The sequence below is a fragment of the Rana temporaria genome, chromosome 6 (assembly GCF_905171775.1).
Source record: "Rana temporaria chromosome 6, aRanTem1.1, whole genome shotgun sequence".
In the NCBI taxonomy this organism is placed as follows: domain Eukaryota; kingdom Metazoa; phylum Chordata; class Amphibia; order Anura; family Ranidae; genus Rana; species Rana temporaria.
Window position 1 is genome coordinate 186,663,200 of NC_053494.1, and position 16,028 is coordinate 186,679,227.

General features: G+C 41.5%; 1 protein-coding gene across 3 annotated transcripts in view; it reads left to right on the top strand.

The window, feature by feature from the left end:
* The window catches only part of PRPF40A (pre-mRNA processing factor 40 homolog A), a 68,179-nt gene extending 53,050 nt beyond the window's left edge, over positions 1-15,129 (top strand). For 2 of the 3 annotated variants that reach the window (XM_040357947.1, XM_040357948.1), the window contains exons 22-27: positions 1,052-1,147; positions 1,651-1,737; positions 2,091-2,193; positions 3,867-3,928; positions 11,029-11,163; positions 14,543-15,129. In XM_040357947.1, coding sequence (XP_040213881.1) covers positions 1,052-1,147; positions 1,651-1,737; positions 2,091-2,193; positions 3,867-3,928; positions 11,029-11,163; positions 14,543-14,635 — 576 coding nt within the window. In that variant the 3' untranslated portion in view covers positions 14,636-15,129. Of the gene's footprint in view, positions 1-1,051; positions 1,148-1,650; positions 1,738-2,090; positions 2,194-3,866; positions 3,929-11,028; positions 11,182-14,542 lie in introns of all 3 variants that reach the window. The other variant, XM_040357949.1, reaches the window with a different exon arrangement.
* Positions 15,130-16,028: the final 899 nt, after the last annotated feature.

A 16,028-nucleotide genomic window follows, 5' to 3' on the forward strand; every position in this document is an offset into this window, starting at 1 on the left:
TCCTCCCGCTGCCTGCCGGTGTAGGGCACGTGCATCCAGATATCTTCAGAATTTGTCAACCAGATGTGGACATACTGACACTTGGGTATAACACGCTGAACAGGTTTGTAGCCAGAAGCAGTAGATGCGCTCTGGAGATTACCTGGACAACTTTCAGTCTGATACATGCCTTCCCTCTGATAAAGTTTCTCCTTTGACTGCTGTGAAAGATGGATGTAGAAAGGGTTCCAGTGATTCGCCTTGAGTTGGTGCACATCGGACTCATGGTGGATGAGCCTTTGCCTCCTCCACAGGCCAGAGTCATTGGTGCAGGGCCCCCCTTTTCCACCTGTTTTTCAGTTGCTGGCTTTAACAGCATGGCTGTCGGAAAAATGAGTCCAAGGGAACACTTTGTGTTTTTGCCCTTTTGTCAATTTGGTCTTGACCAGCATCTGGTCCTATGGGACAGGTTTCTTCCTTTTGCATTCTTTTCAAGAAAGCTCTCCTAATAAAGACTGGTATTGATCATATAAATCCTTTGTTTCCAACCCCTCTGTGTTGCTTTGGGGTCTTAACCTGGTGCTCTTTACAGACCCCCATTTGAACCGATTAGTTTGGGAGACTTCACATGTAAGCGATGCCTTATTGGTGGCTACGTCTGTTAGGCGTGTTTCTGCTCTGGTAGCTTTCTTTTTTTGTAATGCTTAGGTGGTTACTTTGTTGTACTATTGTGGCTCCACTATGGTATCCTAGCATTTCCGTTGGGATATTACTTCAATGGTAACATAATTCTGCTTTCGCTTCCTTTTATGGTACCTCTGTGGATTTGTTATGACCATTCTGATGGGGTCTGGTAATACCAGATGGTAAAGCTAGTGTGTAGGTTCGGCTGCCAAACCAGCTGCTGACAGATCTGTGCTTCTAGTCTATACGAAATTCTAGTTCATATATATTGTTTTCCATCTCAAACCCTGATAAAGGGGAGTTTTATGGACCCCTGAAACATTTTGGATACACCGATTATTTTAGTAAGCTGAACCTAATTTTGTTTTTTTGCTGGTCTTTCCCTAAGGTTCGGGAAAGGTTCAATAAGGAGGCGGCATTTGAAGATATCACACTTGAAGCAGAACGGAAAAGGATATTTAGAGATTTTGTTCATGCCATAGAGGTAACTTTTATTTATAACTCCTATATCGCATGCGATTACCTTTTCGCTAACATTTTAATATGGCAGGCAGAAATGTATAGCTTTAGCCTCTATAAAATGAAATGTTCTTTCTCCGCTAGCCTGCTCTGTGCTGCAAGATCTTTTAAAGTTCAGAGGTTGTTTTTTTGGTTTATTTTTTTAAATATCATTTAAGAGTGATTCCAGCCAAAGGGCAATGCTAAGACTATTCAAGAAACATTGCAATATACAGAAAGTTTACAGAAAATTAAAAAAAAATTCCCTTTTGAGTCGCCCAAGTATCAACGTCGAAGTGTCTGAAATAGAAAATATAAAACATTTAAGAAATGTAAAAACAAAGATTTGACCTAACCCTCATGTCTTCCCGTTTTTAAAAAAATCTTTACTGCATCTTAAACATGATTGTTTTGCAACGTTACAGAATTAAAGTAATCAATATAAAATAAGTATTTAATTGACACGGCTTTATTTTTTTTATTTTCAAGCATGAATGTATGCATCATCATTCGAAAAACAAGAAGCACTCAAAGAAATCAAAGAAACATCATCGGAAGAGGTCTCGCTCGCGCTCTGTGAGTACCTGCCTGTTGTATTTGTAGGCTTTTTGTAGACTCCTCTTTCAGTAAGCACACTTTATATGGTAACACTGCCACATAGTGGAGCTGCTCAGTCTGTGCTGTTGGCATTCTTAAGGGGTCCGATAAAAACAAGGAACAAAAACGGAGGATGTTTTCAAGACATGAAATGAAAATGCAGATGGAAGGTTGAGCAGCTCAGCCAGGCAATACTGGCAGGACTGCACATCCATCTTTCCATTTTAGCAAGGGGAACAATTTTTCTTTACTTTTTTAATGTAAAGTAATTGTCTGCCTCTTAACTGGAAGATTGCTAATGGTGTGTGGGTTTTCTTTTTTTCCCCCCTCAGGGCTCGGAATCCGAGGAGGAAGAGGAGAACCACACAAAAAAGAAGACAAGGCAAAGGTCAGACTCCAGGTCTGCCTCTGAACATTCCTCCAGTGGAGAATCAGGTAAAATTTGGTATCTGCTGTATTAATTTGTGTGTGTGTGTGTGTGTGTGTGTGTGTGTGTGTGTGTGTGTGTGTGTGTGTGTGTGTGTTCTCTTCTCCTTTTTTTTTTTTTTTTTTTATATACATCCCAGATGATTTGGTGTGTTTTTACACCACTCAGAAAACTAAAGACTCAAGTGAACAGATTACTTTGGATTCAGAAGCCACTGACTGCCCAAACCATATGTTTATAGCTCTTTGGGGCTGTTGATGGCTTGAGGAATTTGTAACCAGCCTGAGAGAGGCAGGACACAGAAGTTTAATCTGTCACTGCCCTTTTGTTACTGCTAACAATACAGTTAAATACAGAGAACCAATTTGTTCTAAAATAGATGTTTGAGAGGTGGGAGATGATGTCCCTGCCAGGATCCTGGAGAGCCCTGGGGAAGGGGAACCTTGTCTCTGAAATAGAAGTCAAATTTGGATTGCTTTTTCTTTGCGCTTAAAGCAGTTGTAAAGGCAGAAGATTTTTTTTATTTTTTATCTTCATGCATTCTATGCATGAAGATAAAAAACATTGTGTGTGCCCCTCTAATACTCTCTTAAGCCCCCATCTCTATCCAACAGTGTGCACGAGTGCCTCAGCCATCTGGGTCTCTACCTCCTGATTTCCTGAGACACAGCAGCGGGAGCCAATCTTCAGCAAAGTCAGGCAATCAGAGAGGGGGCGGGACCGAAACACAGCTCCGTGCCTGAATGGACCCACAGAGCTACGGCTCAGCTTGGGTGCCTCCACAGCAAGCTGCTTGCTGTGGGGGGGCACTCAACAGGAGGGAGGGGCCAGGAGCACAGAAGAGGGACCCAAGAAAAGGAGGATCCGGGCTGCTCTGTTCAAATCCATTGCACAGAGCAGGTAAGTATAACATAACAAGACTTTATTATCAATTTTATGAAAATAAATAAAAATAAGGGCTGCCTTTCAGTTCTTGCATGTCCCGCTTTTGAAGAGCAATAATGGCTGAAGAATCTTGACTTCTGAGAATATCTGATGCTTGATCCGCCACTGAGCATTGCGGTTCATTCTACTAATTCCCACATTACTGATATTTCCTGTAGTGATGCAGGGACCTGCCGATCAAACCAAAAGTGGGACTTGGCACCCCCCATATTTTGGAGAGTAAGGGAGGGCTATAACCCGGCAGATTTTTGGGATTTCCCCTCTTTTTTTTTTTTTTTTTTTTTTTTTTTTTCTTCTGGTGAGAACTCAATATGTGAGATTTTTTTTTCACTCTTGGTGACAATGGTAAACGGGGCAAATAGGGTGAATCTCCCTAGCTCTGACAAAGACGGCAATAACTCCTTAACCGGTGTTTTAAATTCTCTCCACTCTTTTCAAAATAATTTAAAAAAAATGTAGCCTTTTAGTTATAGTTTATTGGGCTCCTAGTAGTGTCTAAATCGTGGACTCAGAGCAATGCGTTCGATGGGAATCACTTTGAAGGAAGCCATACTTCAATATTGTTTGGGAACAGAGACTAGTGATTGGTTGGTGCAGGAAGCATATTAACCATGACAGCCGTCTTCCCTTCAGATTTTAGTTCATGTCTTCTGTGTTTTTCATGTTTTAGTTCATATGACATGATCAGTATGTTTTATCCTCCCTTTTTATTTTTTTTTTTATTTATTTTTTACAGAAAAAAGTTATAAGAAGACAAAGAAGCACAAAAAGAAGAGCAAGAAGAAAAGGCATAAATCTGTAAGCATGTTTCTTTTATTCATGTGTTTATTGTACAAGATGTAACAGGCTTTCTTTAATTTAGAACATATACATTTTTGTTTCCGTGTCTTTGGTGTAACTTTAGCATTTTCTTAATTAGATGATGAGCTTTGTGCTGTCTGTACAAAGGCTGGACTTTACTCACTTTACTCTAAGGGCCAGTTCACACCGTAGAAATGCAGTCCAGATGCTTTTCTGCATGTGCGTTTTTGATGCAGTCCAGTGCATCCCCCCCCCCTTTTTTTTTTTTTCTTAACCAGTTCACATCACGCTGCACGTCTTTATTTAAGATTAACAAAAAAAGAGGGAGAAAATGTACTGGACTGCATAAAAAGCACACTAGAACGCATCAAAAATGCCCATGCAGAAAAGCATCTGAAACGCATCCAGACTGTGTTTCTATGGTGTGAACTAGCCCTAAGGACATTTGTTTTCCAGTGTCTTTAGGTGTGTTCCAATGCATTTTTGACAGCTTTCCAGTACAGAAAAAACGCAGCAGGTTATGCTTTTTTTTTTTTTTTTTTTTTTTTTTTTTTTGCTCTCCATACCCTGATAAAGGTGGTGGTGGTGATGATCGAGCCCCAGAAACATTTTGGGTATATCAATGGAATGTATCAGGAATAAACTTTTAGAAACTTGTTCTGCATTTTTGCTCTTCCGGTTCTTGTATCTTTTTAATGTGAGCTACCTGCCCAGTGTGCAAACTTGCCATGATGCATTGTATGCCATGAAATCTATGGGCATAAATTCTATTGTGCGATCCATGACAACCAGTCCATCTTTCCAATTTTTTATTTTTTTTGAGGTGCATGTTAAATAACCCAATATGATTTCAGAAAAAATTGCCCTTTTTGTTAAAAAAAAAAAAACCTACCATATCCCTACACCGAGCGCACATAGTCATAGTTTTCCAGTTAGAACACTTTAACACTCCAGTGAAAATAGGCACATGTAAGGGAATTTTTAAATGGAGCTTCTGATTGGTAGAACTACTCTTATTGGGCACAGATATGTTTCAACTAATTGTTAAATCTGTGTGAGATGGAAATCATTTAGTACTAGTAAAAGGAAAGGCAGCCATACTCCCAAGTAAAAAGCCTTAGGCTCCTTTCACACAAATTGTCTGATGTACTCTGCTTTGCTCAGTGGGAATTCGATCCGCTGAGCAGGCGGATAACAGGGCTGTCTCCGCTCACTGTGCTGAGATGGTACTGTCAGAACCCCGCTCTCCTCTATAGGGAGACCGGAAGAAAATGGACCGCCTTTATGGAAATTGGGGTCTCCATACGTCTGTAATTGTCAGACAGGATCGGATAGCAGTGGGTGTCAACAGACATGTCATGGCTGACATTCGCTGCCTCATAGGGGTGAATGGAGTGTCCGATCAGGTCCATCTGAAAAATTGACCGGCAGACCTGATCAGAAAGCCTGTGTGAAAGGGGTCTTAGTTGAAGGTTTAACCACTTGCCCACCAGGTAAATTCTGGCACTTCTCTCCTTCATGTGAAAATCACAATTTTTTTGCTAGAAAATTAATCAGAACCCCCAAACATTATATATTTTTTTTTAACAGACATCCTAGGGAATAAAATGGCAGTCATTGCAATACTTTTTGTCACACCGTATTTGCGCAGCGGTCTTACAAGCGCACTTTTTTTGGATAAAAATCACTTTTTTGAATTAAAAAATAAGACAACAATACATTTTGCCCAATTTTTTTATATATTGTGAAAGATAATGTTACGCCGAGTAAAATGATACCCAACATGTCACGCTTAAAAATTGCGCCCGCTCGTGGCATGGCGTCAAACTTTTACCCTTAAAAATCTCGATAGGCGACGTTTAAAAAATTCTACAGGTTGCATTTTTTGAGTTGCAGAGTAGGTCTAGGGCTAGAATTATTGCTCTCACTCTAACGATCGCGGCGATACCTCACTTGTGTGGTTTGAATACCGTTTTCATATGCGGGCGCTACTCGCGTATGCGTTTGCTTCTGCGCGCGAGCTCGTCGGGACGGGGCGCTTTAAAAAATTTTTTTTTGGTTTTCTTATTTATTTTTATTTAGTTTTATAATTTTTTACACTGAAAAAAAAAAAAAAAAAATTGATCACTTTTATTCCTATTACAAGGAATGTAAACATCCCTTGTAATAGAAAAAAGCATGACAGGTCCTCTTAAATGAGATCTGGGGTCAAAAAGACCTCAGATCTCATAATTAGACTTAAATGCAAAAAAAAAAATAAAAAAAAAAAAGTCATTTTTTCAAATGACAAAAAAAAAATGTTTCTTTAAGAGGCTGGGCGGGACTGACGTTTTGACGTCACTTCCGCCCAGCAGAGCTATGAGGACGGGTGAAGGAGATTTCTCCTTCAGTCCCGTCCCCGCTCAGCTGCCGGACACATCCGATCCCCTCCGCCGCTACCGACGGCTCCGGTAAGCGGCGGAGGGCGCGGGAGAGCGGCGGGAGGGGGGGGGCCTCTCTCCCGCCACCGATAACGGCGATCTCGCGGCGAATCCGCCGCGGAGACCGCCGTTATCGTGTACACCACCGCCCCCTGAAAAGATGAATGTCTCTGTTGTGGCAGCAGCTGCTGCCGTTATCGAGATATTCAACTTTAAAAAGGAGGACGTCTTTTTGACATGGGGCGGTGGTCAAGAGGTTAATGAATGCTCTAAAGCAAGACAGTCCACCTGAACGCCACCCTCTGGGAAGAGAATAAATAATTGGCTGTACCTGCACCTTGATTTACTGATCACCTTGATCAGAGATGATCCCAGCAAATCCTAACAATGTGGTGATTTACATCTGATGATGTGCAGATAACTCAGTGTTTCACTCTCGCAGCACAACCTGTTGTCGGGCTTAGCAGTACATACAAATGTAAGAGATCTCAAGACATAGGAGCTGTGTGTTGCATAGAGATGGGAAGAGAAAACCTTGTTCTAAAAAGTGCTGAGCATATAAAATATAGTGCATAGTATAAATAACAGAAAACGAATTCAATTATATCAGTAAAGTCCAGTGAAAGTGAATAAAGTGCCAAGTGTGAAATCCCCTATTACAGAGCAGTCAAAACAAGCTTGTTATATGGCCAGGCTTCAGCCACAGAGCTGCCCACAACCTCCAATTCAGGTCAGGACTCGCGGATCTCTTTCCCGTTCAATAGTGTACCATAATTAAAAGGGGAACCGCACAGTGAAAAACTGATAAAGCACCCTTTATCAGCGGTAATAGGGGGGGGGGGGGGGTCAAAGCATTCTGGTAAACAGGAGCTATTTAGTGTTTGTGGAGGTACGCATTGGTATATGAATAAATGGACCCTTGCTAAAGATTTCACGCTGTTCATGTTTTGGCACATTTATTGGACTGTTTTTTTCTTTGTTGTATATACTTTACACCAGGGGTCTCCAAACGTTTTACTTTGAGGGCCGCATTCTATATTTTACACATATTAGCGGGCCGGAAAAATAATTTTTAAATAAATCCGCAGAGGAATAGAATAGAATTTTACTTACTGCTGACCGCAGGACTGGATGGTGGCCCTGTATTTTTTTGCTGGCACCTAAACACTGGAGCATCATGCAGCAGGGCTAAACTTCCAGCGTGCATCTGTCTTTACATACGTATCCCCATCAGTCTCCCCATTCATCTGTGTCCCCATCACTCGTCAGGGTATTCCTACAAATTGGTGTTCCCTTTAGAGCACCCCCCCCCCCCCCCACATTTTTGTGTCCCCATCATTCATCCGAGTCTCACTGCACATTTGTGTCGCCATCGCAGCCCACCCCCACCTGCATATGTGTCCCCATCAGAGCCATTGCCTCCCCTTCCGCATTTTTGTGTCACCATCAGCCCCCCCTCCTCACATGTTTGTGTCCCCATAAGAGGCCCCCCACATTTGTGTCACCATCAGACCCCCCAGACATTTGTGTCCCCATCAGTCATCAGCCCTCCCCCACATGTGTTCCACCATCAGCTCTCCCCCACATGTGTGCCCTCATCAGACCCCCCCAGATATTTGTGTCCCCATCAGTCATCATTTGTGTCCGCATAAGTGTCATCGGTTTCCCCACCCCATATTTGTGTCCATCAGAGCCATTCAACCCACCCTCCACATAAGTGTAATCCTCTTACACCAGCCCCCCTCCAGACCCTGCACCTCCCAGCTCTGCCCGCTGCTATATTCTTTTAAAGGTTTCACTTTTAGCACAGTTGCAAAGTTTTTTTTTCCTCCCATCTCTATGCAGCACATAGCTCCTGTGTTTTGAGATCTCTCTTAGTGGATATGTGGAAAAACGAGTGCTTCACAGGCCTCTGATTTTGTTTTTATTTTTTATTTTTTTCAAAGCTGTGTTTTGTTTTTTTGTGTTTTTTGTTTTTTGTTTTTTTTTTCTGGAAAAATTGATAAAAAAAAAAAGTGTGGAATGTTTTTTCAATGATAAAATATCTATGGCATGAAGACCCTAGAGTGGTTGTAAACCCAGTGACGTGACTGGCCTCAGGTGATGCACAGAGATTAAACCAATTTCATTATCAAAAACAGCCATCTTTCCCCTACATCCATTCAACGTGCAGAATTTACACAGGATCTCTCAGCTCTATAAAGCTAGGAGCTGAAGTTATGCCAGTGTGGAGAGTTCTGAGAGCTGATTGGAGGAAAGGGCTACATCCCACCCCCCCCCCCCCCCCCTCTTTCACACAGGAACAGAGCTGATACTTTCAATCCCCTGTCACCATTTTTTCTCTTGGTGTCAGGAAAACCTATCACAATTTATGCAGATAAGAGGAATGAGGCAGGAGACAAAAATGACAATTGGTGCTCTGGATAGAGATAAGTATACACTATTGAGGGATAGCCTTTGTTCAAATTTCATGTCTGAGGTTTATAACCACTTTTAATGAAAGATTTCTGAGACTTTATGTAAAGTCTTTAATTATTGCAAATTCTCTCAGCAGAAGACAAGCAAATCCTGGATTGCAATTCAAGTAGCACTGTACTTCTCAATGAAGTTCTCAAACAAGAGAAATATGCATTTCTGCCACTAGGGGGCAATGCAGAGGAAAGGCTCCAGTTTAGTTTGCTTGTGGGCGTCATCTTGTAATCTCTTACAGTTGGGGGATTGTTGGGATACAGTAGATGATAGTTATTAGTAATAAAAAACGGCGCTACCCCTAAAGTAAGATTAAAAAAGGCTGCAGTTTAAGTGGGATAAACACAATGAGCAATAAAAGAAACAGAAAAACTGCGCTAGCAATGAGTCCAAAAAGGTCAGCACTAGACCAAAGGTGAATGAGGGGTGAATGTCATCCAAGATTATGTCCCAAACACAATGAATCTGCTGATTAACAGTCTCAATGTAAACATATATCTATTAGCATATCGAGTAAACACCGCTGTGAATCCACATGAGCACACCACCGTATGGAAAGCCGCTTACCAAAGGGCAAGCTCAAATCAGCGTTTGGCTATAGCCCAGCCGCGGCCTCCGTCACCGCCTCAATTAGGAGGAGGAAGGGCTCCTATAGTGCCGGCCGCCATTGTTTACATGTTTTTTATAACCTACGTTTTTGTAAGTACATTACCACTTTTTTCTTCCTTTGTCATACAATTCCACGGACTGCATGATTTATGTAAGAGTTTAGCATCTTGAATTACCCTGGAGAGGCATCCCCTGAGTTTCCCAATCTTGAGGACGGAGGCCGCGGCTGGGCTATAGCCAAATGCTGATTTGAGCTTGCCCTTTGGTAAGCGGCTTTCCATACGGTGGTGTGCTCTCACTCGTTTGTGGATTCACAGCGGCGTTTACTCGATATGCTAATAGTATATATGTTTACATTAAGACTGTTAATCAGCAGATTGATTGTGTTTGGGACATATCTTGGATGACATTCACCCCTCATTCACCTTTGGTCTAGTGCTGACCTTTTTGGGTTAATTGCTGGCGCAGCTTTTCTGTTTCTTTTAGATGGTAGTTATTGTCATCTCGAGCCTTAAAGGGGCTGTAAAGGTTCAGTTAAAAAAAAGTCATGCTTGCCACCACTGTGCAGTTGGTTATGCACAGACTGGCACTGATCCTCCTCTTCTGAGGTCCCTCCGAAGCGATCCTGGCTCCTCTTCTTCTCAGGCCACCCATGCTGCATCCGTAGACACAAACAGCAGGACTCTGCTCCGCCACCAGGCACCTGCGTCATTGGATTTGATTGACTGTAGCGGGAGCCAATGACTGCGCTGCTATCAATCAGGACACGAGACACGGGCCGGAGCTGGTGTGCTTGTTCCTATCGTGGGGCTCAGGTAAGTATAAGGGGGGGCTCTGGGGGCACTACTGCAGCACAGGAGCTTTTTCACCTTAATGCATTCTATGCATTGGGGTGAAAAACGGCAAGGGTTTACAGCCCCTTTAATCGACAGGTAAGGGGATAAACTTGTCTGATATAGTATTTTATCTTTTATAGCCTTTAAATTATTCCTATTAATGTTCTCCACCACTATAGTATAATGTTTACCTAGTCTGGTCAGTAAATTGGTTTTTCTTTTCCTCCTCTCAGTAAAATGGTGGGACCAACATCTAGAATTTGGAAACCTTTCCACAGTGCAATTTCTGCTGAGAGCAAGGCTGCAATTTGCAAATATTGTGAGAAGAAATATTCTTTTACGTGTTTCCCGTGTACCAAAATGACTTTCAATTGTAAAACTACTCCACACTTTTTATTTTTTTCTAATCAGAGGATCATTTTTATGAAAAACAGGGAAAAATGTTCATTCCTTCAAAATTCCAGAAATGTTGCATCTCTTGTACTGCTGCACTCCTCCACCTCAGAATGTTGTCAGTTTTGTGATGAGCACGGACATGCCGTGGGTCCCACAACTAGTTTTCTAAAAGCAGGACGGGCACAGACGTCCCCAGGAATTGTTTTCAGCTCAGCTGGCTTGCATATCTGAACAAATGGACAACAATTGTTACTAGATTATATCTGGAGATCTAAACCGCTCTGTTTTTAGAAGCTATGCAAGGGGTTTTTGTTTAGACCAGAGTTTCTCTTTAACCACTTTGTTCTTTCCATGGTGACATCAACAGAATTCTCCAGAATCTGAAGTAGAGAGGGAAAGAGATAGAAAAGACAGAGACAAGGATGACAAGGAACGACCGAGGCAGAAAGAATCAAAACAGCAGAAATCTCCTAAAAGGAAATCGACAAGGGAGAAGGATTCTGTAAGTGGAGTCTTTTAAGTAAATATATATTTTTAATATTTTATGTGTGTGTGTGTGTGTGTGTGTGTGTAATATAAATAAATATATATATATATATATATATATATATATATATATATATATATATATATATATATATATATATATTGTGTGTGTGTGTGTATTAGGGCTGCAACTAATTTTCATAATCGATTAGTTGGCCGATTATTGTTTCAGATAATCTTAAAAAAAATATGGTGTACAATTTAGTTTAATATGTAAATAAAAAAGGCAATGTATTCTTAAATATCCATATGCAGTGGTAAATATAAATGACCAACTACAGTAATTGTAATGCCTTCTATTACCGCCACGTTCTCTGGGTTCGAATGCTGATCTTATCTGCACAGAGTCTTTAAAGTGATTTTTTTTTTTTTTTAACAAACTTGTTATACCTACCTGCTCTGTGTATAAAAAAGGCACAGAGGTTTTGCACAGAGGAGCCCATATGCTCCACTTCTGGGGTCCCTCACCGATGCTTCTGGCTCCTCCTGCCTTCAGAGTGCCTCAATAGCAAGCTGCAAAGTATAGTATAGAGCGCCCGCTATAGCAAGGTAAAAAATAATTCTGCCTTCAGAACCACTCACTTCGATGACTACATGTCCCATGAGGCATTGCTCCTCACACTTTCACAAATTCTCAGGCACTTAGTGACATGTATGGATGGTGTACTGAGCTGTATGTGTGCTGCACTGTATTTCCTTATATGTCAACAAATAATGCATTCTATATGCAGGCCAACTAATCAACTGGCCGATTAATCGATTATGAAAATAGTTGACAACTATTTTCGTAACAGATTAGTTGTTTCGGTCCTTGTGTGTGTGTGTGTGTGTATGTGTAATATATATATATATATATATATATATATATTCTATTTTTTTTATTTAGTTGCTAGGCAAATGGAAATGGTAATTTTTAGTTTAGTTTTAGCGGGGGAATACAGTATCATTCAGGCTTGTAGAATGGCAGACACCCCTCCACCCCCAGATGAGTTTCCCACAGCTTTATTGAAAGTAAAAATCCTGCCATAAGCTCCTGATTTTTATATTTAAATATATTTCTGTGTTTTCCCTACTCGTGGTTGAAGGCTGTACTTTTAACCAGTTGAGCTCTGGAATTTTTTTTTTTATTATTTTTTTTTACACTTTACACAGAATAGCTAAATGTCACCATAATAACTGTGTACTACTTTTGGGGGGAGGGGGTGGATCAGGGATTTTTTTTTTGCTACAAATATGTGATGGCTGTGGGCCAATCACTGCATGAGAGACATAGCCGTTATGAATCAATCACATGATCACCAGGCCCCTAGTTCTGGGATCCACAATCTGCTGTGTCCAGCGCAGTGTGCCCCTAAGCCAGAGCTGTGTCTACACTGTCTGATGAATCCACCCATCTATACCAGATTTTTCAAAAAAAGAAAAAAATTGGCCATCCCCCAAGCCTCATATGTCATCTCCATATAGTGGGATGTCCAAATTAACCAGCCTTTACTAAAACTTGGCCTGGAGTCATGGAAGTTACCCATTTCAATGCTTTCAGTGTCTGCACATAGAAAAAACAGAGGACACCACACATCATTGGCAGATCAAATGTGTCGGCTATAAATTCCATGACCTTAGACCAAAGTAAAAAAAAATTTGCATTTAATAAAAAAAAATTCTAGCAGCTTGCAAAGCATCATACCCACAATCTGCAGAGCTCATGCAGACTGTGTAGGCTGTCTCCTCATACCACGTACAGGCAAGCTGGTGCACAATGACAGGAAGCATCAATGTCACCCTGATAGTTTGAGAACTATAAGCCCACATCTGCAAAGGCTGTTAATGCTTGTAGTTCTCACATTCACAGAACTCTGAGAATGAATGATGCGGCCGGGTGGGGGAGCCCTGCAGATCTGTGGTGTTTATTTATTTATTTTCTAAATTGTAATATTGAACATTCTACATGTTACACTCGTTTCACGGTGTAACATGTTACAAAAGGTGAACTTTTCCTTTTTTAAAGGGGGTTGTAAAGGGAAAAAAAAATGTTTCCCCCTAAATGGCTTCCTTTTACCATAGTGCAGTCCTCCTTCACTTACCTCATCCTTCCATTTTTCTTTTAAATGTCCTTATTTCTTCTGAGAAATCCTCACTTCCTGTTCTTCTGTCTGTAACTCCACACAGTAATGCAAGGCTTTCTCCCTGGTGTGGAGTGTTGTGCTCGCCCCCCTCCCTTGGACTACAGGAGAGTCAGGACGCTCTCTATGTTTCAGATAGAGAAAGGAGCTGTGTGTTAGTGGACGTCCTGACACTCCTGCACGCCCCCTTCCCCCTCAAGGGAGGGGGCGAGCACAACACTCCACACCAGGGAGAGCCTCGCATTAAGGTGTGTAATTAGACAGAAGAACAGGAAGTGAGGATTTCTCAGAAGAAATAAGGACATTTTAAAGGCAAAATGGAAGGATGAGGTAAGTGAAAGAGGACTGCACTAAGGTAAAGGAAGCTATTTAGGGGGACATTTTTTTTTTTCCGTTTACAACCCCTTTAAGTTGAAACTGCAAACGTCTAAATACAGTACATATTAAGCTGCTCTTTAGCATGCCAAAGTATTTGTGATTTTTTATTACTGTCTGTCCAGTTTTACACAGCCTTGCGACACGGCCAGGCAGAACCTCCAATGCAATACTCCCAACGCACACGTTCCTGCAGAAACTGCTGTATCTTAGCTTGGGTGCCGAAATGACCAATGGCTGGAACCAGCTGCAATCTCCAAAATTGGGACCAAAACTGTAATCACATAGTATCAGAAAATAAAAGTGACGTTTTGGAGCCACGCAGGACCCCTAGGTCACATGCCTTATTAAGCGCTCCTGGGTGGCTCCGAAACATCACTTATATTTTTTGATTGTATGTATGGGCCCAATTTTGGAGATCCTGGTGTGCTGGTGACACTTCCTTCTAACGACCGGGCAGAAGACACCGCTTTTTCTCTTTATAGACCTGTAGAAGGAATATATTGATGTCCTCCCTCCACTCCACTCCAGCCTCCCTAACAATCAGCAGCAGAAGATGGATCAGGTCATCTCTCTGCTCACACGGCTTGACTCCAGTCTGCATGTTAGAACATTTTTGCACGCAGCCCACAGATTGGCTTTCAGTTCTGCCCTTATCTTTCCTTGTTTGAGTGCTACGGTGTAGGAATTGTAAGTGAAATTCATGTAACACTAGTACCATTTTGAAAAAAATATATCTAAATTTACTGCATTATTTGTGCTTTTTATATCTGCCCAGATTTTTATTTTATGTCTTGTAATCACAATCCATAATGTAACAATTTTCCATGACCATTGTAGGGCAATTGGGACACATCTGGAAGTGAATTAAGTGAAGGGGAATTGGAAAAGAGAAGACGGACCCTCCTGGAGCAATTGGATGATGATCAATAATACCTTATAACCAAATAAGTTTACAATAAAATGTGACATATTTTAGTTGCTTGCAGGGAATTCTACTTTCCATTCACTCAAATATCCACAACCTGTAAGAAGAAAAAAGTACATGCGCACACAAAGGATTGTCTCCATTTGAGGAGATCTTGGCCTCTTTGCAGAGTGTTGTCAATTTTAATATTAATTTCAAAGAGTTGCCTTAAACCTTTGAACAGAATGTGCCACGTGATTTCCTGTAAGCCTGTACTCTGTGTAGACCATACACCGTATTCTCTGCTGGGCTGTAAGAGGGCAACAAAGGGGGTGGCTAAATTGTATGTCTCATTTAAACAAAGTCCTATTTTTTTTTTTTTTTTTAATTATTTGTTTTATTTACAGCCTCTCTCCTCTTTAATCCAGTGATTTTTTTTTTTTTTGTTTTCTGTGGCACATACGTTCCCGACTGGGATATTTTTGTACATTTTTATGAAGTATTAAAACCTTGTCTTCTAGTTTGTGGTAGTATTTATTTTAACTCTTATCACACTTGTTGCTCAAATGCAGCAGCCTTTGTTATCAAAGCATGTGAAAAAAGACCTGTCTGTTAAGCATAGCTATGGCCAAGTGTTGCCTTAAAGATGCAGCATCGTCTAGATAGACCATCAATTTCAAGTCTTCTCGGATTATATATACATTTTTTTACTTTTTTTTTGTCCGTGTTATTTACCTGTAAAAGACTCTCTTGTGTAGACATCCAAAAGCCTTGAGACTGGTGCTGGTTGCGGCCATCTTTGATGTGATGTAGCCCCAGTAGACTTGGAGCTGCCACTCAAGGGGCACTTTATTGCTTAAAGTGTTTGTAAAGCCACTCTTTTAGTTTTATAGTTCCCTCTGTTAGATAATGATTCTCCCCAGTGTATGTGATTTATAAAAATATGCTGCCTAATTCCTTATTTTGGAGCTCCCCTCGGCGCTCACGTGGCTGCCCGCTGGTGGTCTCTCCCGATCTGATGGCTGCAGGGGGAGGGGCTGAGTATCCCCAGCTGACGTCAGCCGGGACGAGGAGGGGAGACCAGCGGTCAGTCACGTGAGCGACAAGTGGCGCTCTGAAATAAGGTATTGCGCAGCATATTTTTATAAATCACATACTCTGGGGAGCGTCATGTTATCTAACAGAGGGAACTATAGGATGCAAAGAGTTATTTTTACAGCAGGAGGGGAGATGAAAGGGAGGGATGGAGGAGAGCTGAGGCTAACGGCACATAAACTGACAACCGTGTCGGGGCTCGGCAGCCATGATAAACCGTAGTCCGTGTACAGGGGGAGGGCAGAACCATGCATGTCAGCCAGGTATTTCAGGGGATACAAAGGGCCAAATTACAGAGCACAAGCACACTATGCTGTATAACCA